Source organism: Photinus pyralis, unplaced genomic scaffold (genome assembly GCF_008802855.1).
Source record: "Photinus pyralis isolate 1611_PpyrPB1 unplaced genomic scaffold, Ppyr1.3 Ppyr1.4_unclustered_Scaffold721, whole genome shotgun sequence".
Lineage (NCBI taxonomy): Eukaryota > Metazoa > Arthropoda > Insecta > Coleoptera > Lampyridae > Photinus > Photinus pyralis.
This window is the reverse complement of record NW_022172110.1, coordinates 13,918-39,558: the sequence shown is the minus strand read 5'-3', so window position 1 is coordinate 39,558 and position 25,641 is coordinate 13,918. Positions and strand designations below refer to the sequence as shown.

The window sequence follows — 25,641 nt, the reverse complement described above, 5'->3', positions numbered from 1 at the left end:
TCGCAAAAATGTATGTATCGTCGTAAGTTGTATATACAGGGTGGAACCTCCCAAAAGGTAACGACACGTTTTAATGTAGAGCGATGGAAAGAAAATTGTAATGTTCCTAGGTGTCCTCAGGCGGTACTGGAAATATTGACTTACCCTGTACTTACAGTTGGCAACTCTGGGGAAACAAATTGCAGACAGCGCCATCTAACTTTAGCTGTCAAAATGTCGGATGTTCGCGCCATTTTTAGATCTCGGTAACATTCGGCTTGGACGAAATTGTACGAATGGACTCCTACGTTGTCATTTTTCTATGGCGGTCTTTTTATGCGTTTGAACGTGAGACACAATCGGGAAGGGAATTAAATAAAAGAGAGTATTTTTGTGCGTCCGAAAGGGAATGAGAAAATGAAATTTATTACGCACGGGGCTTGGTTCAGCAGAGCAGATCCAAACCGAAAAGCCAGGAAAAAAGAACCAGCAATAAAAAAAAACCTGGCATAACAGAAATACAAGAAATAAATCAATTACAGGTAACAATGTACAAACAGAAATACCAAAATCAAACATCTCAAATCGTACAATAAAAATCAAATAATAGAGGCAAATGTGGCTAGAACAAATTAATCAAAAACGATAGATACACATGAAATAATTACAAATTGTGAACAAAATAAATCATTGAGGTATACAACACTACCTAAAAAAAACACATCAAGGGTTCAATTTAATGCCAACACAGGTATTCAAGCGGAAGCAGACCACACCACATCCAAAATCCACATTTTAAACAGAAGAGAAATTAATCAGAGGGCCCCCCTTTCTCGCAATGCGAGACGCTAAGAACTGCAGCCTGCGCGAGATGAAAAACATATACAGCGACAGGGCAAACTGCATGTGGTTCTTCTCTTCCACGGAAATAAATTATTAATCCAAACATTCAGGGCAGTAACATTCTGGCAATCCACTCCCGCGTAAACACAGTCAAATAATCATGGAAAACATTGCGGCATAATCAGGTGCACAAGGGAGCCAAGCTAAAACATGACTCATTTAACGGTAAACTCAAACAATAGTCGCCCACGCCATGCCTGCAATCAGCAGAGGTCAAATCAAAAAAAAATCAACACGAAACCAAATAAGGCATGAAATTTAAAATAGCTTAAATAAAACGAGTACTACCTTGATATCGCTTGGAAAAAATATCAGACACTAAACTATGAAAAGCACACAAAACCGGTACGCCACCATCAAAAACTGGACCACCAGTGCCCCCGCCGACGCCACTCTCTAGCTTCCTGTACTAAATTGACGTGTTGCCCTATCGGTAGAGGTTCAACATCACAAAATAAAGCACAGTTCTTTATTTTATCACCAACCATACAACAGGGAGAAGTTTTATTTTTAAACAGATATCTTTTCAATAGCAACTACTGTTTGTTGCATAATCACAATCAGAACATTTAACATCTGTAGTTGTCTTACTTATATGAGTTAATAGAAATGATTTAAAAACAAATTTATAGTTGTACAATCACACTAGGCACATTTGATATCCTTGGTTGCCTGGTGGATTAATAGATGTCTTTTAAAATGGGATTTATTATTTGTTTCATAATCACACTGGGCACACTTAAGTTCCTTGGAAAGTTTATGTGAAAGCAAATGTATTTTTAAACAGGACTTACTGGTAGTTTCGTAATCACAATGTTCACATTTGATATCCTTGGTTGTCTGATGGGTTAATAGATGTCGTTTAAAATGGGATTTATTATTTGTTTCATAATCACACTTTGCACATTTAAAATCCTTCGAAGGTTTATGTTTAAGCAAGTGTGTTTTAAAATTGGAAATAAAATTGGTTGCATAATCACACTGGGCACATTTGAAATCCTTGTAAAGTTTGTGTGAAAGTAGATGTGTTCTTAAATATGACTTATTAGTCGTTGTATAATCACAATGATCACATTTTATATCCTTGGTTATCTTGTGGGTTAATAGATGTGCTTTAAAACTAGAATTGTACTTGGTTGCATAATCGCACTGGACACATTTTAAATCCTTGAAAAGTTTATGTGAAAGCAGATGCATTTTTAAAGAGGATTTATTTGTGGTTTCGTAATCACAATGTTCACATTTAATATCCTTCGTTGCCTTGTGGGTTAATAGATGTCTTTGGAAATGGGATTTATTATTTGTTTCATAATCACACTGGGCACATTTAAAATCCTTGGAAAGTTTATGTGTAAGCAGATGCGTTTTCAAATTGGAAAAAAGATTGGTTGCATAATCACACTGGACACAATTGAAATCCTTGGAAAGTTTATGTGAAAGTAGATGTTGTCTTAAATAGGACTTATTAGTGGTTGCGTAATCACAATTATAACATTTGAAATCTTTGGCCGTCTTGTGGGTTAATAGATGTCGATTAAGGCGGGATTTATCATTGGTTGCGAAATCACACTGGCCACATTTAAGATCCTTGGAAGGTTTATGTAACAGCAGATGTTTTTTAAAATTGGAATTAATGTTGGTTGCATAATCACACTGGACACATTTAAAATCCTGGGACAGTCTATGTGAAAGCAGATGTATTTTTAAACAGTGTGGATTAGTGGTTGCGTAATCACAATGATCACATTTGATATCCTTGGTTGTCTTGTGAGTTAATAGATGTTGTTTAAAATGGGATTTATTATTAGTTGCATAATCACATTGGACACATTTGATATCTTTGGAAAGTTTATGTGACAGTAGATGTGTTTTTAAATAGGCCTTAGTAGTGGTTGCATAATCACAATGGTCGCATTGGATGTCTTTGGTTGTCTTGTGGGTTAATAGATGTGTTTTAAAACTAGAATTCAAATTAGTTGCATAATCGCACTGTACACATTTGAAATCCTTAGAAAGTCTATGCGAAAGCAGATGCATTTTTAAACAGCGCTTATTAGCAGTTGCGTAATCACAATAATCACATTTGATATCTTTTGTTGTCTTATGGGTTAATAGATGTCCCTTAAAATTAGATTTATTATTGGTTGCGTAGTCACAGTAGTCACATTTAAGTCCCTTGAATATCTTGTGGGTCAATAGATGTGGTTTAAGAAGGGATTTATTATTTGTTGTGTAATCACACTGATTACATTTAAAATCTTTAACAGCCGTATGGGTTAGTAGATGTACTCTTAAATTGCGTTTATATTTTGTTGTGTGATTACACAGAGTACAATTAAAAGTAATTGGCGATCGGTTAACACATTCATTTCCCTGCTTGACATCATTTGCGTCTTGAAAAGTGCCTGTGAGATCCCCCTTGATTGTAATATCATTAGGTTCTTGCTTTATTATACCAGACACATCATCATTAAGTAAAACATTCTCATCAATGGAGGTATTTATGTTGTCTTCTTGTTTAATTTCCACTTTCACAATTCCCGACATTATCACTAACACTAAAAATAGTGGTCGTTTTGCAACTGTAACCACAAATGATAGCACTCATCAACCCAATCAGATGACTGGTGCGATCTCATGGAAAGAACGCCGCCATATTTTATAGACACGTTTCAGACCCGGCACGGCCCTATGAGAAAAGCAGGACTGTACTTCATATTTTTGTTATTGAGAATTGACATGGACTCCATTCTAAAATACTTTTTAACTTAACTCCGTACCATTCACAGGCAAGACAAGACAAGAACCGCTAAATATATATAACGCACACAATAGCTGTGAAACCTTCTACGGGACAAAAACCCCGGCATAGCCGCCAGAGAATATCAAATTGCATATTAGAATTGACATTGGCGCGCGTGTTACGCGATGGGTGTTCCTCCTGAATTGTAACCGCAAGTATAACAAAACGTTTGGAAATTAACGATCTTATAAATTGCTCCAATATATCTGATTTTACTACCTGCTACGAAGAATACAACTGCCGTTGTTGTAGTTTTCTTGAATTTAACATTGCATTTCTGCTTTTGGTTTGGTTGGTTAATCCAAATTGATTTATTGATTCTTATTGAGTATTCATTACGGTTTAGTATACCAGTAGGTGACGTTAGTATTGCTTACGCAATATTTTATCTGCCGCGCTATTCACTACCCCTCTTGTTGTTGTCATCTGTTACAGATTGGCAGAAATGTACTGATAAAATTGTAAATAAATATCTGTTTACTGTGATATTAATATTCCATTACATGGAAGGATGTAATATAAAGAATTTCACAATAGAATTACTGGATAATTTTTACAATACGGAATTCAATGCTTCCCTACATAAGACAGCAAATAAGTCCTCTGAATCATAAAGGCGATACAAATTGGTTACCTAAACACACACTATTTTGTATTTTCTGCGTCACTCACCACATTTAAAATAATTGGGTTGTGCTTCAACATATGTCTTTTTAAATGGGACTTATTATTGGTTGCGTAATCACACTGAACACATTTGAAATCCTTGGACAGTTTATGTGAAAGCAGATGTCGTTTTAAAAGGGACTTAGAAGTGGTTGCGTAATCACAATGTTCACATTTGATATCCTTGGTTGTCTTGTGGGTTAATAGATGTCGCTCCAGACGGAATTTAAAATTGGTTGCGTAATTACACTTGGTACATTTAAAATCCTTGGAAAGTTTGTGTAAAAGCAAGTGCTTTTTAAAATTAGAATTATGATTGGTTGCATAATGACACTGGGCACATTTGAAATCGTTGAATGGTTTATGTGAAAGTAGATGTCTTTTAAAAAGGGACTTACAATTTGTTCCGTAATCACAATGTTCACATTCGATATCCTTGGTTGTCTTGTGGGTTAATAGATGTCCCTTAAAATGGGATTTATTATTGGTTGCATAGTCACACTGGACACATTTGAAATCCTTGGAAAGCTTATGCGAGGGTAGATGCATTTTTAAACAGGACTTATAAGTGGTCGCGTAATCACAGTGATAACATTTGATATCCTTGGAAGTCTTGTGGGTTAATAGATGTGTTCTAAGATTTGAATTACGGTGGGTTGCAAAATCGCACTGGACACATTTGAATTCCTTGGAAAGTTTATGTGAAAGCATATGCGATGTTAAACGGGATTTATGAGTAGTTGCGAAATCACAATGATTACATTCGATATCCTTGGTTGTCTTATGGGTTAATTGATGATATTTAAAAGCGGGTTTCTTATTAGTTGCGTAATCACAGTGGCCACATATAAAAACCGAACTTGCATTATGGGTTAAAAGATGCGATTTAAAAAGAGATTTATAATTTGTTGCATAATCACACTGGGCACAATTAAAATCCTTGAAAGATTTATGTAACAGTAGATGTGATTTATAATTAGAATTATTATTCGTTGCGTAATCGCACTGGACACATTTGATATCCTTGGAAAGTTTATGTGTCAGCAGATGTCGTTTTAAACACGACTTATTAGTGGTCGCATAATCACAATGATCACATTTGATATCCTTCATTGTCTTGTGGGTAAATAAATGATATTTAAGAGCCAGTGTGTTATTGGTTGCGTAATCACAGTGGGCACATTTAAAATACTTGAAACTATTGTGGAGCAACACTTATTTGTTGCATAATCACATTGATTACACGTAAAATCTTTAACAGCCTTGTGGGTTAGCAGATGTCTTCTTAAATTGCGTATATATTTTGTTGTGTAATTACACTGAGTACAATTAAAATCTTTCGAAATTTGTGGTCGGTCAACACATGAAAAATCATTAGAATGTACAATCAAACATTCCTTTCCTTGCTCGTCTTGACAACTACTTGTGACGGAATCATCCCCCCTGATCTCGTTAGGTTCTTGTTTTATCTGCATTCCCCACACATTATTAAGTAATAGTTTCTCATCAATGGAGGTATTTATGTTGTCTTCTTGTTTAATTTCCACTTTCACAATTGCCGACATTATTACTAACACTAAAAACGTACGAGTAAAAAATAAAGCTAAAAACAGTCACCCTTGTGACGAACACGTGCGACTTCTTGGAGGAAAGAACGCCGCCATATTTTCTAGACATGTATAGCCGTATAGGCCCGGCACGACCCCATGAGTAAAGCAGGACTGTACTTCAAATTTTATGGTTGGGATAATTGTTTTTATTATTATTTATTATGTTGTATAATAGTATATTAAGATACAAGTGTATAATCAAGTTTTTAAAGCACGCGCAACGAGTTTAATGACAAGACGCGATGTCTTCTTAAATTGCGTATATATTTTGTTGTGTAATTACACTGAGTACAATTAAAATCTTTCGAAATTTGTGGTCGGTCAACACATGAAAAATCATTAGAATGTACAATCAAACATTCCTTTCCTTGCTCGTCTTGACAACTACTTGTGACGGAATCATCACCCCTGATCTCGTTAGGTTCTTGTTTTATCTGCATTCCCCACACATTATTAAGTAATAGTTTCTCATCAATGGAGGTATTTATGTTGTCTTCTTGTTTAATTTCCACTTTCACAATTGCCGACATTATTACTAACACTAAAAACGTACGAGTAAAAAATAAAGCTAAAAACAGTCACCCTTGTGACGAACACGTGCGACTTCTTGGAGGAAAGAACGCCGCCATATTTTCTAGACATGTATAGCCGTATAGGCCCGGCACGACCCCATGAGTAAAGCAGGACTGTACTTCAAATTTTATGGTTGGGATAATTGTTTTTATTATTATTTATTATGTTGTATAATAGTATATTAAGATACAAGTGTATAATCAAGTTTTTAAAGCACGCGCAACGAGTTTAATGACAAGACGCGAATATGCAACAAATTATAAATATTATAGAGATATTAAAAATTGTTTTAGAAACAAATTTATTTTGAGATGCCTCAACCGTAGCAACATCCTGTGAATATGATTGTCGATACGAAGCACCCTATACATCATGTTAGTTACACAAGCTGCCAACCGAAATCTGGTGGGATTACAGAAGAGGGAAAGAGAGCGAAGATGAGAGGGATGAAATTTCTCGGAAGACCACATGTGTTTACCATTTCAAACACCTGCAGGCCAGTTTTTTCGTAGAAATGCAGGGAATGGGCGATTTTCGGGTGTTAAGAGATCAAATTACGGTACTTGCGTTTCGGAGGATTGCTATATAAAGGTAAGAGTTCGCATAATGTTATTCGAGAAGGATTCCACATCGTAATTCAAATGCAAGCCAAAGCAAAGATTAAACGGTAAAGAAAATAACGTCAAAGACTGTTAACTTAAAATTATGTAAATGGACAGGAAAATAATACAAAAGTTTTTAAAACAACTTTTAATAGCTACTACAATAGACAATTTTACTCCCAATGAAAATCTGAACTGAAAATTGAAATTGAACCACAGCCGTATGAGATAATACTCGAAATTATAATAGTTCGATGTCAATTATAAATGGTCCTCAATAGTTTCTTAGTAATTTATAATTTGTTGAATAATCACGCCAGTCACATTTGAAATCCAGGGAGTTTATGTGAACGTAGATGTGTTCTTAAATTGGACTTATTAGTGGTTGAATAATCACAATGATCACATTTTATATCTTTGATTGTCTTGTGAGTTGATAGATGATGTTTAAGATGGTATTTATTATTGGTGGCATGATCACACTGGGGACATTTGAATTGCTTGGGAAGTTCATGCGAAAGCAGATGTGTTTTTAAACACCGCGTATTAGTGGTTGCGTAATCGCAATGATCACATTTGTAATCCTTCGTTGTCTTGGAAGTTGATAGATGTTGTTTAAGATAGTATTTATTATTGGTTGCATAATCACATTGGTCACATTTAAACTCCTTGGATCGTTTATGTGTAAGCAGATGTGTTTTAAATTTGGAATTAAGATTGGTTGCATAATCACACTGGGCACATTTGAAATCCGTGGAAACTTTATGTGAAAGCAGATGCGTTTTTAAACAAGGCGCATTAGTGGTTACGTAATCGCAATAATCACATTTGTAATCCTTCGTTGTCTTGGAAGTTGATAGATGTCGTTGAAGATGATATTTATTACTGGTTGCATAATCACACTGGACACATTTGAACTCCTTCGGAAATCTATGTAAAAGCAGGTGTAGTTTTAAACAGTACGGATTAGTGGTTGTGTAATCACAATGATCACATTTGATATCCTTAGTTGCCTTGTGGATTAATAGATGTCGTTTAAAGTGGGATTTATTATTAGTTGCATAATCGCACTCAACACATTTGAAATCCTTGGAAAGTTTATGTGAAAGCAAATGTAATTTTAAACAGGGCTTATAAGTGGTTGCGTAATCACAATGATAACATTTGATATCCTTGGAAGTCTTGTGGGTTAATAGATGTGTTCTAAGATTTGAATTACGACGGGTCGTAAAATCGCACTGGACACATTTGAAATCCTTGGAAAGTTTATGTGAAAGCAGATGTTGTTTTAAACACGACTTATTAGTGGTCGCATAATCACAATGGTCACATTTGATATCCTTAGTTGTCTTGTGGCTTAATAGATGATATTTAAGGGCGGGTTTATTATTTGTTGCGTAATCACAGTGGGAACATTTAAAATCTTTGAGTACATTGTGGATCAATACATGCCGTTTAAGAAAAGATTTATTATTTGCTGCATAATCACACTGATTACACTTAAAATCCTTAACAGCCTTATGGGTTAGCAGATGTGCTCTTAAACTGCGTTTATATTTTGTCTTGTGATTACACTGAGTACAATTAAAATCTTTAGAATGTACAGTGAATGATTTATTTTCCTGCTCGGCATCAGTTTCCTTTTTACGAGTGTGTGTGACAGAATCATCCCCGCCAATTGCAATCTCATTAGGTTCTTGCTTTATCATTCGGGGCACATCATCATTAAGTAAAACTCTCTCATCAATGGAGGTATTTATATTGTCTTCTTGTTTAATTTCCACTTTCACAATTGCAGACATTATCACATAAAACTAAAACCACAAATAATAGCACTTGAGCTTCGTAACTTATCAATCAGTAATGCCGCCATATTTTATAGATCAGACCCGGCACGGCCGTATGAGAAAAGCAGGACTGTACTTCACATTTTTGTTATTGAGAAATGGCATGGGCCTCATTCTAAGATAATTTTTTGTTTTTACCGAGAGGTTCCACCCTATATATACACTTTATGTAAGTGTACTAGGGTTCCGCCTGTGCGGGTCGGGTTCGATTCTTTGCTACGAAAAGTTTTTCTCACAAATAAATTTCGCCATTTATGCTGTTTTCTGCTTCATTTTTTTAATTAAAAAATTAGAATTGTCTTTAATTTAAGTTACAGTGAACAGCTCTAGTGTCCTTGCTGCTAGTGCAGATGCCGTAAATGCAATTACTGGAATTGTAATGTAGAGAAAGAAAAAGGAAAATCGCAACCGAAAAGCGTGGGGTCGAGTATAGGTTTGGAAGAAGGGTTGTACTGATCTTAACCCAGTCCCAGGTTCGTAGCTAACATGACAGATTTGAAAACAACAACGTTGAAATCCCAGCAGCAAAACAGTTCCCGTTTAAATTTAAAACAAAAGAATGAAACATGATCAGATCCTTACGTTACACGAAGTTAAAACAATGTCTCGTAGTTCAATCGGGAAGGAATACTCAACTAAAACTGTAATGTCTGCGAGTTCATTTATTATGAAATTATTCTCAAATTCGGGAAGCAAAGCAAGTAAAGATCAATAGTGTCGCACTCTCGCAAAAGCAGACTGCCAAGAGAAAAAGAGCACGACTAGAGAAAAACCTTGACATTGAGTGAAAGCCCAATTAAGTTAATCAAAAATTCAAAAAGCATATACACAAATCATGGCATACCCTACTTTAGAAAAGTCATATACATATACTGGGTAGCTGCAAGGGGCAGGACATCTCAAATTTGTCTGAACGACTAGAAAAATAAATATAAATGTTTCTAAAACAATTTTAATATTTATAATTTGTTGCATATGGAAAGTTTATGTGAAAGGAGATGTCTTTTTAAAAGGAACTTTTAATTTGTTGCGTAATCACAATGTTAATGTTGTCATGTGGGTTAAAAGATGCCGTTTAAGATGGGATTTATAATGGGTTTCATAATTACATCGGACACATTTGAAATCCTTGGAAAGTTTATGCGAAACCAGATGTGATTTTAAACAGGACTTTTTAGTGGTTGCGTAATTACAATGATCACATTTGATATCCTTGGTTGTCTTGTGGATTAATAGATGTTGTTTAAACCGCAATTTAACATTGGTTACGTAATCGCACTGGACACATTTCAAGTCCTTGGGAAGTTTATGTGAAAGTAAGTGTGTTTTTAAATAGGGCTTATTAGTGGTTGCGTAATCACAATAATCACATTTCATATCCTTGGTTGTCTTGTGGGTTACTAGATGTCGTTTAAGATGATAATTATTATTGGTGGCATAATCACACTGGGCACATTTAAAATCCTTGGAAGGTTTATGTACGAGCAAGTGCTTTTTCAAATAAGAATTACGGTTGGTTGCATAATCACACTGGGCGCATTTGATGTCCTTGAAAAGTTTATGTGAGAGCAGATGTCTTTTTAAATGGTACTTATTATTGGTTGCGAAATCGCAATGATAACATGTGATATCCTTGATAGTCTGGTGGGTTAAGAGATGTTGTTTCAGACGGAATTTAACATTGGTTGCGTAATCACACTGGGTACATTTAAAATCCTTAGAAGCTTTATGTGAACCGAGATGTGATATTAAACAAGACCTGTTAGTGGTTGTGTAATTACAATGATCACATTTGATATCCTTGGTTGTCTTGTGGATTAACAGATGCCGTTTAAGATGAAATTTATGATTGGTTGCATATTCACACTGGCTACATTTAAACTCCTTATGTGAAAGCAAATGTTTTTCACAGGGCTTGTTAGTGGTTCCATAATCACAATCATCACATTTGATATCGTCGGTTATCTTGTGGGTTAATAGATGATATTTAAGGGCGGGTTTATTATTGGTTGCGTAATCACAGTGGCCACATTTGAAATCCTTGAATATATTGTGGATCAATAGATGTCGTTTAAAATGGGATTTGTGGTTAGTTGCGTAACCACACTGGACACATTTAAAAATCTTGGAAAGTTTATGTGAAAGCAGATGCGTTTTTAAATTATGCTTACTAGTGGTCGCGTAATCACACTGAGCACATCTAAAATCCATAGTTGTCTTGTGAGTTAATAAATGTCTTTTAAAATCAGAGTTACTATTGGTTGCATAAACACACTGGGCACATTTCAAATACTTCAAAATGTTGTGGATTGAGAGATGTCGCTTAAGATGGTATTTGTTATTCGTTGCGTAATCGCACTGACCACATTTAAAATCTTTAACAGCGTTATGGGTTAGCAGATGTAATCTTAAACTGCCTTCACATTTTGTTGTGTGATTACACTGAGTGCAATTAAAATCTTTAGAATGTTCACTTTCTTCTTGACAAGTGCGTCTGACAGGATAATCCCCACTGATCTCATTAGGTTCTTGCTTTATTATACCGGACAAATCATCATTAAGTAAGAGTTTCTCATCAATGGAGGTATTTATGTTGTCTTCTTGTTTAATTTCCACTTTCACAATTGCCGACATTATCACACGACTTAAACAGCGGTCGTTTCGCCCACAAATGGTCGCATTTGAGCTTCGTAAACCCAATCAGATGCCACCCTGTGCCGTACGTGCAATCTCACAAAGGAAAGAACGCCGCCATATTTAATAAATATGTTTCAGATCCGGGACGGCCCTATCAGAAAGGCAGGACTGTACTTCATATTTTTGTTATAAGGAAATCGGGGGAATAGGAGTCATGAGATCCTTTGAGTGAAACTTAAAATAGTAAACGAAGTGAACTACATGAAATACACGATATAACAGTCGGTGAATGAAAGACAAATTATATGAATACATCGGTATGACGCTTCCGTTCTAAAAAACAAAACGAAAGCTACCCTGTAGAAAATAAACAAGTGGCGTCGCTGCGGTGGCTAATGTCCCTAGGTACTTAAACTACGTGACTGGTTGAATTCGACAATAAGATATAAATGGCAGTGGAAAGGACATTTCGTTCCGTACACATGATCCTGAATCCACTTAAATAATGTCAATTTCCAAATGACAATTGCGAATTACAAACAAATGGAAACATTAAATAACTCGAAATAACCACAAATGTACACCATACAATGCTCTTTCGAAGACAATTCAAATTAAGACAGCCGTAAGAAGCGTCCATTAAAAGTAATTCACATAAAGGGGCACATTCACCAACAATAATCAGTGCAAATCCACACTATACTGTATTCATTTTAAGAAGGTAGCTGTAAAAAGCATAGGGAAGCGTTGACCTTCACCGTGATTAGTGAAAACACTAGTCAGTATTACGCTGAAACATAAAACGAGTGGCGAATTTTGCAAGCTGGTAGTTTCTGTTGCCATCTGAACTGTTGAAGTGTCATTAACTGTTAATGTCAAAGATTTATTTCTGTTTGCAGTGCTGGATATTTCTACTTGACAATAATTTGGTGCCGTTTCATATTTTTCCTGTGTGTGCTTATCTTCAAACCCAGCGCCATCTACTACCTTCTTATAATGAATGCAGTATAGTTATGTGAAAACGTCTTTTTAAATTGGATTTATTCAAGGACGTTAAACGTGTATTTATTACTTGTTGAATAATTACATTGGGCACATTTTAAATCTTTAACAGACTAAATGTGGGATAAATGCAAGACATCGAGTACTCCCACAAGCACACGAACAATGATTAACAACCGGCATCTGACACATTCACACAATTGAATTACAGGCCAGTGGATGAATTTTTACACAGTGGTCTTTTCAATAGTAATTTACTGTTTTTTTTTGTTGCGTAATCACCTGTAAGCACATTTAAAATGCGAACTTGTCTTATGGGCTGTGATTTAAAAACAAATTTATAAATAATTGAATGACACTAGACACATTTAAAATCTTTGGAATGTTTATGTGAAAGCAATTCAATTTGGTTGCATAATGACAATGGACACCTGTATTAATTACAATGTGCTGCCACCAGAGATCACACTAGCAGTCTGGATCGCGAATATAACGGATAATATAAAAGGTTTTAAAACAATTTTTAACAGTTCCACCTACTAATCTACCTGGCATATTTGAAAACCTAGATAGTCTTGATTGCTAAATGTTAAAAACTATAATAGTATTATTTGTTGTGTGACCACACTCACCACATTTAAAATAGTTCGGTACAAGTTTTGTGTTTAAACAGATGTCTTTTCAATAGTAACTTATAATTCGTTGCATAATCACACTGGGTACATTTAAAATCCTTGGAAGGTTTATGTGAACGCAGATGTGTTTTCAAATTGGAAATAAAATTGGTTGCATAATGACACTGGGCACATTTGAAATCCTTGGAAAGTTTATGTGAAAGTAGATGTGTTTTTAAATACGACTTGCTAGTTGTTGCGTAATCGCAATGATCACATTTTATATCCTTGGTTGTCTTGTGGGATAATAGATGTTGTTTAAGACGGGATTTATCAATGGTTGCGTAATCACACTGCGCACATTTAAAATCCTTAGATGGTTTATGTACAAGCAGGTGTTTTTTAAAGTTAGAATTTTCATTGGTTTCATAATCACACAGAACACACTTGAAATCCTTGAAAAGTTTGTGAGAAAGCAGATGTTTTTTTAACATATACTTATTAGTGGTTGCGTAATCACAACGATCACATTTCATATCCTTGGTTGTCTTGTGGGTTAATAGATGTGTTTTCAAATTAGAATGATGATTGCTTGCGTAATCGCAGTGGACACATTTGATTTTCTTGGAAAGTTTATGTGAAAGCATATGCGATTTTAAACAGGACCTATTAGTGGTTGCGTAATCACAACGATCACATTTCATATCCTTGGTTGTCTTATGGGTTAGTAGGTGTTCTTTAAGATAGTATTTATTATTGGTGGCGTAATCACAATGATCACACTTGATATCCTTAGTTGTCTTATGGGTTAAAAGGTGTCGTTTAAGATTGGATTTATTGATGAATGCATAATTACACTCGACACATTTGAAATCCTTGGTAAGCTTATGCGTACGCAGATGTAATTTTAAATGAAACTTATTAGTGGTTCCGTAATCACAATGATCACATCTGATGTCTTTAGCCTTGTGGGTTAATTGATGTATTTTGAAATTAGAATTCCGATTGGTTGCATAATTGCACTGGCCACATTTGATATCTTTGGAAACTTTATGTAAAAGCAGATGCGTTTTTAAACAGGACTTATTAGTGGTTGCATAGTCACAATGATCACATTTGATATCCTTAGTTGCCTTATGGGTTAATAGGTGTACTTTAAGATAGGATTTATTATTGGTGGCGTAATCACAATGTTCACATTTGATATCCTTGGTCTTGTGGGTTAATAGGTGCGTTTTAAAATTAGAATTCTGATTAGTTGCATAATCGCACTGGACACATTTGAAATCCTTGGAAGGTTTATGTGAAAGTATATGTATTTTTAAACAAGACTTATTAGTGGTTATGTAATCACAATGATCACATTTAACAACTTTAACAGCCTTATGGGTTCGCAGATGTGCTCTTAAAGTGCGTTCATGTTTGGTTGTGTAATTACACTGAGTACAATTAAAACCTTTTGAAATTTGCGATCGGTTAGCACATGGGAAATCTTTATAATGTTCATTTCCCTGCTTGACAGCAACTTCGTCTTTAAAAGAGCCTGCGACATTACGATAATCCTCACTGAATGTAGCCTCAATAAGTTCTTCCTTTATCTTTCGGGACACACCATCATTAAGTAAAACTTTCTCGTCAATGGAGGTATTTATATTGTCTTCTTGTTTAATTTCCACTTTCACAATTACCGACATTATCAAATACACAACACTAAAACAGCAGCAGCAGTTGTAACCACAATTTATACCACTTGAACTTCTTCAGATCCACCCTAAACTAACGTAACGATAAATCATTTCTATGGAGTAGTCGAAACTGTGTTTACTGTACCATCAGCCTGTTTGTATTACTGGACCAGTGGCGTACCTCCATTGTTGGTACTCATAATAATGTATATGTTATCGGCAATGCATCTTAATAGATATGGGTTACAATGATCGAAAATGAATTTTTTGCAGGTAGATTTACTTCTTTTACAACCGTAAACACTTCAGTATTCCATTGGGCTCATGTGTTAGAGAGAGAACGCATGATTTTTGCCCCAAAAAGGCGGAAGTTACCAGATTCTAGTAACTTTTATGTTAGAGATTGTTCCACCTGTTTGGAGATATCTGTATATATTTTTATAAAACATGCCAGTACTATGAAGTTAGGTTATAAAAAATGACAGCTAGTCAGATTTTATTTGTCAATTTTTTAAGTTGGCAGCAAATTTGCCCAAAAATGGCGGATAATTACGGTACTTTCTATATCTAGTAACTTTAATACAAGTTAGACTACAGTGCCACCATGCTCAGAAAAGCCTCGGAAAATATGCGAACTAATTTTGAAATAATTAAGGCTTGCCAATAGAAAGTCTGCAAAACGACGCGATACATTCCGCGCCATAATTATTAATTATTCCGTTTTGACAGTTGACGCTTTACGTTATTTTAGTTTACACTTTGCTTCTTGGTATTTGCTTTATTTTACGTTTTCCGTTTCTAGTTTTATACAAACTCGTCTTTTTCAAGACGCATATAGCTTGGATCTACGATCTGATAAGGTATGTAATTCCCTTAGTGTTTTTAAATTTTGCATCAGACTGTACGGTCTAAATTTCTAGCGCCGCCCGACACGCCCTGTCAGAGACTTTCTGAGCGTGGTGCCACTGGATGCGGTACATGGACTGATAATTGCCAATAAAGTATTGTCAAGGACATCGTTTGGGCATGTGAATTTCAGTGTCGAGATGCCCCAACCTTAGCAACGTCCAGTGAATATGATTGTCGATACGTAGCACCCTATACATCACGTTAGTTACTCAAGCTGCCAACCGAAATCTGGTGGGATTACAGAAAAGGGAAAGAGAGCGAAGATGAGACGGATGGAATTTCTCGAAAGACCACATGTGTTTACCATTTCAACCACCTGCAGTCCAGTTTTTTTCCTAGAAATGCGTGAAATGCAGGGAATGGGCGATTTTCGGGTGGTTTTTAGGGGTGTTAAGAGATCAACTTAGAGAGTCGCTTGGGGCAGTCAATAAATACGATTTAACATGTGTGTTCATGGTCTTTTTCTTGTAACCCGCTTAAGTGTAAAGTACGGCTTATCTTGAAATATTTTGTTATAGCTTAATCATTGTTGTGTCCTTTTGCTTTTTATATTAGGCGAGGTATTTCCTTTATTCAATTAATCTATGTGTGTAACTTGAATGCAGATTGTAACCATTTACTTATGTACTTACTGGATTCAAACACTAGTACCTCTAATGTGTAACCTTTGTTGGTATTGGCAATCATGTTTCATTGTTGGTAAGGCTGTATCTGTGCTGTACATATTTGTGTATTGTGCTTTTTAGTCACTCTCGATTATTTCATTGCATTTCATCATATTTGCTTAATTGGGACTGTGAGTAACCAAGAGAGAAGTGTGTTTATTTAGAGGGGATCGAGTTATTCAAGTTTATACGAGCCTTGGTGAACCTAACACTAACATTTTCACTCGTTCCCAACCCAACAACTTTAGCCCACGTCTACAGGCACCCCACTGGGCCTGGGTAATCCTACCGCCCGGCGAGGTACATTTAATATCTCTTAGTTTTGTCTGATGTATGTGTTGTAATACATGGGGAATGGCTCGATTACATTTTGGTTACTCATACCGTGTATGTAGTATTTACCCCGGTTTCGAGATGGCTCAAAAGTGCTGTACATTGGAGGTTAGCTGTAGGCTAAAGGATAATGAAACTTGTTTGGATCAGTGTATTCGCTTGGTTACCCTCCTATTTCACGGTTATAGTGTTCGGGGTTGGCTTGGCATGCTTGCCTATTAACCAGTAGCGCAGTAATCAAAGGTGAAAACATGATGGGGTGTTCATGATGCTTGTGTCTTTGACGAACATTTTTGAAGACATAAAATAAAAGCTTTCAAAATAATGTTTAATATTACTACAACTCACACAATTTGAACTGAAATTTTAATACAAAACGTAAGACTCCATTTAAAGTATAAATATATAAAAATTATATAAACAAACATTATAAATAACAAAAAATAAATTTTTAAACTATTTTATTATTTGTTGCGTGAACACACTCACCACCTTTAACATAATTAGGTAGAAGTTTTGTGTTTAAACAGATGTCTTTTCAATAATAATTTATAATTCGTCGCATAATCACAATGGGAACATTTAAAATCCTTAGAACCTTTATGTGAAAGCAGATGTGTTCTCAAATTGGGCATAAGATTAGTCGCATAGTCACAGTGGGCGCATTTGAAATCCTTGGAAAGTTTATGTGAAAGCAGATGTCTTTTTAAGTAACACTTATTAGTGGTCGCGTAATCACAATGATGACATTTGATATCTTTGGTCGTCCTGTGGGTTAATAGATGTCGATTAAGACGGTATTTATCATTGGTTGCGTAATCACACTGGCCACATTTAACTTCCATGGAAGGTTTATGTGAAAGTAGATGTTTTTTTAAATTAGAATTAGTATTGGTTGCATAATCACACTGGGCACATTTAAAATCCTTAGAAGATTTATGTGAAAGCAGATGTATTTTTAAACAGCGCGTACTAGTGGTTGCGTAATTACAATGATCACATATGATATCCTTGATTGCCTTGTGAGTTGATAGATGTTGTTTAAGATGGTATTTGTTATGGGTTGCATAGTCACACTGGACACATTTAATATCCTTCACCTTGGAACGGTTATGTGAAAGTAGATGAGTGTTTAAATGGGTCTTATTAGTGGTTGCGTATTCACAATGATCACATTTGAAATCCTTGGTTGCCTTGTGAGTCAATAGATGTGTTTTAAAAGTAGAATTGTAATTAGTTGCAAAATCGCACTGATCACATTTAAAAACCTTGGAAGGTCTATGTGAAAGCAGATGTATTTTCAAACAGCGCTTATTACTGGTTGCGTAATTACACTGATCACATTTGAAATCCTTGGTTGTCTTATGGGTCAATAGATGTGTTTTAAAGGTAGAATTATAATTGGTTGCATAATTGCACTGGACGCATTTGAACTCTTTGGAAAGTCTATGTGAGAGCAGATGTATTCTTAAACAACGCGTACTATTGGTTGCGTAATCACAATGATCACATTTGATATCTTTGGTTGTCTTATGGGTTAATAAATGTCCTTTAAGATAGGATTTATTATTGGTTGCGTAGTCACAGTGGTCACATTTAAGACCCTTGAATATCTTATGGGTCAATAGATGATTTTTAAGAAGTGATTTATTATTTGTTGCGTAATCACACTGACTACATTTTAAATCTTTAACGGCCTCGTGGGTTAGCAGGTGTGCTCTTAAATTGTGTTTATATTTGCTTGTGTAATTACACAGAGTACAATTAAAATCTTTTGAACTTTGCGATTGAGTACCACATGGGAAATCCTTAGAATGTACAATGATACATTTATTTCCCTGCTCATCATTTTCATCTTGACAAGTACCTGGTGTGACAGGATCATCCCCGTTGATTGTAACCTCATTAAGTTCTCGCTTTATAATTGCGGGCACATCAGCATTAAGTAAAACTTTTTCATCAATGGCGGTATTTATATTGTCTTCTTGTTTCACTTCCACTTTCACAATTGCCGACATATCACCAACACTAAACTAAAAACCAGCGGTCGTTAACCTACCACACTGCGCATGTCTGACGCATTTTTGTATGCTTGAAAAAATTATCCACATCATTTTTTTTTATTAAAATTAATAGTAGGAGTTTCCTTACTTTTGTATTAATGGTTTATTAAAATATGGAAAAGTACATATTCGTCTATTAACTTAAAGTTAGCAGCTTCTAGTAATATATAAATACATGTTCACACCAATTCAATAGTAAGGATGCATATTCATCCTAACCCGACCAAACATTGTGGACGTATTTTACATCTTTATGAGTTTGTAAAAACGTGGCATATTTCCAAGACATCTCATCAACAAACACAATTATATACCTCTTTTGTCCGGGCCATGAAATTGGTTTAATTGGCCCAGACTTCCCACAAGCACACGAACATTAGCTTAACAACCAGCATCTGGTAGGTACATTACACATTCACATGTGTACCTACTTAAACAATAACACATCAAACCAAAAACTGTAAGTCCCATTAAAATAACAAGAGATGGGGGCGGTGGTTAATTTCCATGGATTATCAGACCACCCCGTTGATGATCTGTAGATCACAGGGCTGGTTGCACCCCACGATGAAGCATACTGTAGGTGAAAGGATCGGGACATCTCTTCCCTATCCTTAGCAAATAACTATTAAAAATTACACTATGCACATTTAATTTCAAGAATGTAATTGGTTACGCCTTGTAATCATTACACTCACCATATTTAAAATAGTTAGTTTTTGTGTTTAAACTGATGTCTTTCAAGTAGTAATTTACTATTTGTTGCATAATCACACTGAACACACTTGAACTCCTTGTTATGTGAAAGTAGATGTTTTTTTAAGCAGGGCTTATTGGTGGTTGCGTAATTACAATGATCACATTTAATATCTTTCGATGTCTTGTGGGTCAATAGATGGCGTTTAAGATGGGATTTATCATTGGTTGCATAATCACACTGGGCACATTTAAACTCCTTGAATGGTTTATGTGATAGCATGTGCGTTTTAAAATTAGATACACAATTGGTTTCATAATCACACTGGACACATTTAATATCCTTTGAAATTTTATGTGAAAGCTGATGGTTTTTTAAATACGACTTATTAGTGGTTGCGTAATCACAATGATCACATTTAATATCCTTTAATTCCTTGTGGGTTAATAGATGCCGTTTAAGATGGGATTTATCATTGGTTGCGTAATCACACTGGGTACATTTCAAATCCTTGGAAGCTTTATGTGAAAGCAGATGTGTTTTAAAATTAGACATATAATTAGTTGCATAATCACACTGGACGCATTTCATATCTTTGGAGAGTTTATGTGAAAGCAGATGGTGTTTTAAATAGCAGTTATTAGTGGTTGCATAATCACAATGATCACATTTGAAATCCTTAGTTGTCTTATGGGTTAATCGATGGCGTTTAAGATGGGATTTATCATTGGTTGCATAATCACACTGGGCACATTTGAAATCCTTGAAAAGTTTATGTGAAAGCAGATGCATTTTTAAATAGGACTTATTGGTAGTTGCGTAATCACACTGACTACACTTGATATCTTTAACAGCCTTATGGGTTAGCAGATGTGCTTTTAAATTGCGTTTATATTTCGTTGTGTGATTACACTGAGTACAATTAAACTCTTTCGAAATTTGCAATCGATTAGCATATGGGAAATCTGAATCAATTTCTTCTTTACAATAGCGTGTGACATTAGAATAATCTCCACCGATTGTGATTTCATTAGGTTCTTGCTTTATCATTCCGTACACATCATCAGGTGAAACACTCTCATCAATGAAGGTATTTATGTTGTCTTCTTGTTTAATTTCCACTTTCACAATTGCCGACATTGTCACACAAGAACACAACACTAAAACGGGGGCCGTTTTGCAATTGTAACCATAAATGATATCACTTGAGCTTCTTCGGCAAACGTATCAATCCTGATAACATCTCATGATGGAAAGGACGCCCACATTTTTGTATAATGTATTTGTCTTAAAGCATTCCACACACTGCGCATGCGTGATAAACGTCAAAGTTGCAAATTGTTTGGAAGTGTTAAGTAGTACGTCGATGAATTGGCAAAAATATATATTAATATTAAAAATACAATAAATTGTTTTCATTCATGAATAAACATATTCCTAATGTACATTTATAAGCGACGCGTAACTGAGAAGTCTATATCCCTTTAAATACCCTGTATATTTCAACGTCGTATGCAACCGGTCAAGTAGTTGGAGATTCTGGGGACATAAGCCACCGCCATCCCACCCGTCCATATTTTTTTCGTAATTTTTGGAGGAAGTTTGAGATTTAAGGGCTTGGCGTCACTTGTTGATTGTTAAAGCTTGTTGGTGGCGGGATTATTGCATTTTGAGTTGTATTCATAGAGTTTAGCTTTGTGTTTGTGCGTAGGATTCAACCACTTTCGTGTCGGGTAAAGTATTTTATGCAGTTTACTCTTATGTACTTATATGAATTGTGCCATTTGTTAAATCAGATATTTTCCAACTACCATTGTGCTAATATGTAATTTACAACATGCGACATGTACTTGTGGAAGTCTACGATATCTCAGGTTTACCACGTTTAGTTCAGTTACACGGTGCACTTGTGTGTACCCATGTAGAACCTCGACTTCCGTGAAGTAGGGCATGCAATGCTAGGTGTACTTAGGTTAGGGTGACTCGTAACATTCGCGAATGTGTGTGCCTTGTTGTATGTAACTCATATCTTTCTACCGTGAGAGGGAGCTCGGACGCTAGAATAGAAAGATATACTTTAGGGATGAAGTGCTGTAACCAAGGCCGTCCTACACATAGGCGGCGACCCATCTCTTAACCATCTTCAGTTTTGTGTCGTTACGTGACCGATGTCAGGGGAGTGTTACGAAGCACAGGTAGTAGGTCCGGAAGTCTGGGGTTTATACCAATGTCATTATGTTAAAACTGAGCATAATCGGGGCCTCACGAGCACACTGTGTATTGTCATAACTGCCTATTGTTACGTCACAACATGAATAATAGATCAGAACTGTTTTTACAAACTTCACACCTCTCCATTCGGTATATATGAATAACTAGCAAGGTCAATAAATGCAAGAATGTGTTGCCCCTAACAATCTTAACTGCGCTACGGGTTAATAGGCAAATATGTCAGCCCATTTCCTAACAATATAACCGTGAAACAGGAGGGCAATCAAGCGAAGACGCTGGCCAAAACCTAACGAATAAACAGGTTCACCACCCAATGACTAACTAAAAAGTGAGTTGCCTTCTAGCCGCGATTAAAGGGAAGTGCATGACATGTTGTGACGAATACTCTACGCATACTGTTCAAACGTACCCTGCTATTTGAATTCATTAATTAATTAAGGCAGTGTTACGTGTTCTGCTTAGGTGGTTGGTGTTGTAATTTGCTTGTGATTACCATAGTTTGGGTTTTATTCAAGGCCAAGGTTTTTTCTCAAGTCGCGCTCTTTTTCTCCTCGGTAGTCTGCTTTTGCGAGTGTGCGGCCCCTTTAGGTTTTGCTTGCTTTGTTTTTAATGTACCACATCCAAATTCCTCGATTTTCAGAATAAGTTTATAATAAATAAACTCGCAGACATTAAAGCGTTTTATTTGAGTGTTCCTGCCCGACTGGGTCCCGAGTCATTGTATTAGCTTCGTGTAACGTAAGGGAACCCTACCTTAGACGATCCGATCACGCGCCATTCTTTTGTTCGAAATTTGAGCGGGAACCGTGTTTTGATACTGGGATTGCAACGTTGCCACACCGTGAAATCTGTCATCTTCACTTCGAGCCTGGGGTGGGTTAAGATCAGTACAATATTAACGTTTATTTTTTTTTTGTATTGTTGATAGAATAAGAATCATTATTTAATTTAATATTGTATAACAAGTTTTTCTTAATGTGTAATGCACACTTTAAACTTGTTATTGTTATAGGTAATTTATTATTAACATATCTATGCTGTTCTTTTTTGGGATTTCCCTGTGAATAAATATTATTATTATTATTATTATCACATTGAGGGAGTGTGTTAGAAGGTTGGCAATATGATGAAGTTAGTTAGGTTAAGAATAAAAAAATGGTTGTAATGTAGCATGTTCTATCATCGTGTGTGAAATGTATTTTTTTAATCCAATATTTATTTTCATTAGATATCATTGAATTATTGGGTTTGGAGCGGTACACTGCTCCAATTCCAAATGTCTTACCACAATGTTTGATTTTGATCCAGAACTGCTCAGTGGTACAATGTACAGTAGCAACCACACTGAAACACAACATAGGTACCTTCTCCAGAATGGAAGAACTGATACTTTTCACTTACGCCAATTGTTCCAAACAAAAACAATTTTTTAAACAAATACTGTAATTTTACATGCAAAACATACCGCAACATCCCATGTTTAATGCAGCGAATAAATATTCATTCGATTATTAACAAAATGCGAGCATTTGTACCTTTACTAGTTGAAACTCGGAGTGCGAGTGTTCTCCTTTGATAACGATTGATGATCCACAATCGACAAATTTAAAATAGTCAAGTAGGTACTCGAGTAGGTAGAAGGCTTGTGTTTAAACAGATGCCTTTTCAATAGTAGCTTTCTGTTTGTAACATAGTCACAGTGAGCACATTTAAAACCACTAGTTATCCTATGGCTTAATACATGTGTTTTCAAATTAGATTTATAATTGGTTGCATAATCACATTCGGCACATTTGAAAATCTTAGAAGACTGGTGTCTTAGCAGATGTGTTTTAAAATTGTGTCTAGCATTTGTTGCGTAACTACACTGGGCACATTTGAAATCCTTAGAAGGTTTATGCGAAAGTAGATGATTTTTTAAATAATGCTTACTAGTCGCCTTATAATCACACTGAACACATCTAAAATCCGCAGTGGTCTTGTGAGTTAATAGATGCCTTCTAAAACGAGAATTAATATTGGTTGCATAACCACACTGGACACATTGAAAATCCTTGGAAGGTTTATGTGTCAGCAGATGTTTTTTTAAATTGTACTTATTAATAGTAGCGTAATCACACTGAACACACCTAAAATCCTTAGTTGATTTGTGAGTTAATAGATGGCATTTAAAATTAGATTTATAATTGGTTGCATAATCGCACTGGACACATTTCATATCCTTGGAAAGTTTATGTGAAAGCTGATGGTTTTTTAAATATGACTTATTAGTGGTTGCGTAATCACAACGAGCACATTTAATATCCTTGGTTGTCTTGTGGGTTAACAGGTGTACTTTAAGATAGGATTTATCATTGGTTGCGTGATTACACTGGGCACATTTAAATACCTTCAATATCTTCTTGTGGGTCAATAGATGTCGTTTAAAATGGTATTTATTATTGGTTGCGTATTCACACTGATCACATTTGAAATCTTTAACAGCGTTATGGGTTCGTAAATGTGCTCTTAAACTATATTTATTTTTGGTTGTGTAATTACACTGAGTACAATTTAAATCTTGCGAAGCTTGCGATCGGGGGATATCTTTATCATGTACAATCAAAGGTTCAGTTTCCTGCTCGACATCATTTTCTTCTATGCAAGTGCTTGTGACATTAGGATAATCCCTACTGATGGTATTCTCACCAAGTTCTCGCTTTATCATTCTGGAGACATCACCATTAAGTAAAACTTTCTCATCAATGGAGGTATTTATGTTGTCTTCTTGTTTAATTTCCACTTTCACAATTGACGACATCATCACAAAAATACACGGCACCTTGAGTACGAAATTTGAGTACGCATACGCTACATTAGAAGTCACTAGATCTAGTGACTTTAATTAATACGAACGTTTGTTTTGTTTGTTTCAGGGTCGCCAACTTGGACGATTTATTAAAAAATGGGTGATACAAAATCCAAAAAAGGTCCTATTTTTTAACATTTGCGATAAAATTGAGCGATTTTGAAAACGCTTACAGGAACTTCTTAAATTTAAGTCCGCTGTTGTGCTACCTTTAGCTATTTGTGAATATGGGATTTTTTAATATAAAATAAATTCAATTTTATTTTGTCGCTTTATTGTGAAATTTATTTGGAAAACCTTGCGATTTTAAGAAATCCCAACTTTTGCGATTTTGGACGATTTCCAGAGACTATTTTGGCGATACGTGTGAACTAAAAGTTGGCAACCCTGGTTTGTTTTAATCCATCAGACACTTTGACACAAGTTGAGAGGACAAGGTAAACATTAGTAGGTAACTGCAATAATTCCACGGACAGTACGCCCTTTCCCCGTATCAAAGAGTGCTGATTAAACACAATGGAGTCAGTTATATATAAAATGAGCTAAAAATGCAGAAATTACGTTTTGTAGAAATACGCAGAAATCGTCTCATACGTCAGATCGCCACAGCGTTGCCGTCGTGACATGTAATTTAACACAACACAACGGGGACAACGACCGCGCATGACCTTAAAATTTTATGAGTGGCAATGACTACGGATGTCCTTGAAAATGTAATTTGATAACACAAAGTGAGGTCAATGTCCTCAATGTATGGGGCTCGGATGACCTTGAATAGTAATGGGGTCAATGACTTCTGATGAACTTGAAGAGTAATGAGGTCAAAGATCTCGGCTGACCTAAACGGAGTGGGTGACCTTGAAATTAAGGTGGTCAATGACCTCGGATGACACTGAAAATAAGGTCACCGCTCACGTGGCACGCGATTTTCACCTTGACCTAATTTCCAAGGCCGCCACCTGAGGGGGAAGCG

General features: G+C 35.6%; 4 protein-coding genes across 4 annotated transcripts; all 4 read right to left on the bottom strand.

Moving 5' to 3' along the window:
• Nucleotides 1-1,376: 1,376 nt before the first annotated feature.
• Nucleotides 1,377-3,523, bottom strand: LOC116182719 (oocyte zinc finger protein XlCOF6-like). Its single transcript, XM_031503260.1, has one exon. It carries the CDS (start codon nucleotides 3,427-3,429, stop codon nucleotides 1,528-1,530), a length of 1,902 nt encoding a protein of 633 aa, XP_031359120.1. The 5' UTR covers nucleotides 3,430-3,523; the 3' UTR covers nucleotides 1,377-1,527.
• A 3,836-nt stretch (nucleotides 3,524-7,359) lies between these two features.
• Nucleotides 7,360-9,801, bottom strand: LOC116182718 (gastrula zinc finger protein XlCGF46.1-like). Its single transcript, XM_031503259.1, has one exon. It carries the CDS (start codon nucleotides 8,936-8,938, stop codon nucleotides 7,457-7,459), a length of 1,482 nt encoding a protein of 493 aa, XP_031359119.1. The 5' UTR covers nucleotides 8,939-9,801; the 3' UTR covers nucleotides 7,360-7,456.
• Nucleotides 9,802-17,218: 7,417 nt separating this feature from the next.
• LOC116182716 (gastrula zinc finger protein XlCGF46.1-like) lies at nucleotides 17,219-18,986 on the bottom strand. The gene has a single exon (XM_031503257.1). The coding sequence runs from the start codon at nucleotides 18,844-18,846 to the stop codon at nucleotides 17,332-17,334; it is 1,515 nt and encodes a 504-aa protein (XP_031359117.1). The 5' UTR covers nucleotides 18,847-18,986; the 3' UTR covers nucleotides 17,219-17,331.
• Nucleotides 18,987-22,861: 3,875 nt separating this feature from the next.
• LOC116182715 (zinc finger protein 710-like) lies at nucleotides 22,862-25,298 on the bottom strand. The gene has a single exon (XM_031503256.1). The coding sequence runs from the start codon at nucleotides 24,621-24,623 to the stop codon at nucleotides 23,361-23,363; it is 1,263 nt and encodes a 420-aa protein (XP_031359116.1). The 5' UTR covers nucleotides 24,624-25,298; the 3' UTR covers nucleotides 22,862-23,360.
• Between the last annotated feature and the right edge of the window lie 343 nt (nucleotides 25,299-25,641).

Coding starts and splice junctions, on each gene's coding strand:
- LOC116182719 (XM_031503260.1), bottom strand. CDS start 3,429: ATGTCGGGAATTGTGAAAGTGGAAATTAAACAAGAAGACAACATAAAT.
- LOC116182715 (XM_031503256.1), bottom strand. CDS start 24,623: ATGATGTCGTCAATTGTGAAAGTGGAAATTAAACAAGAAGACAACATA.
- LOC116182718 (XM_031503259.1), bottom strand. CDS start 8,938: ATGTCTGCAATTGTGAAAGTGGAAATTAAACAAGAAGACAATATAAAT.
- LOC116182716 (XM_031503257.1), bottom strand. CDS start 18,846: ATGTCGGCAATTGTGAAAGTGGAAGTGAAACAAGAAGACAATATAAAT.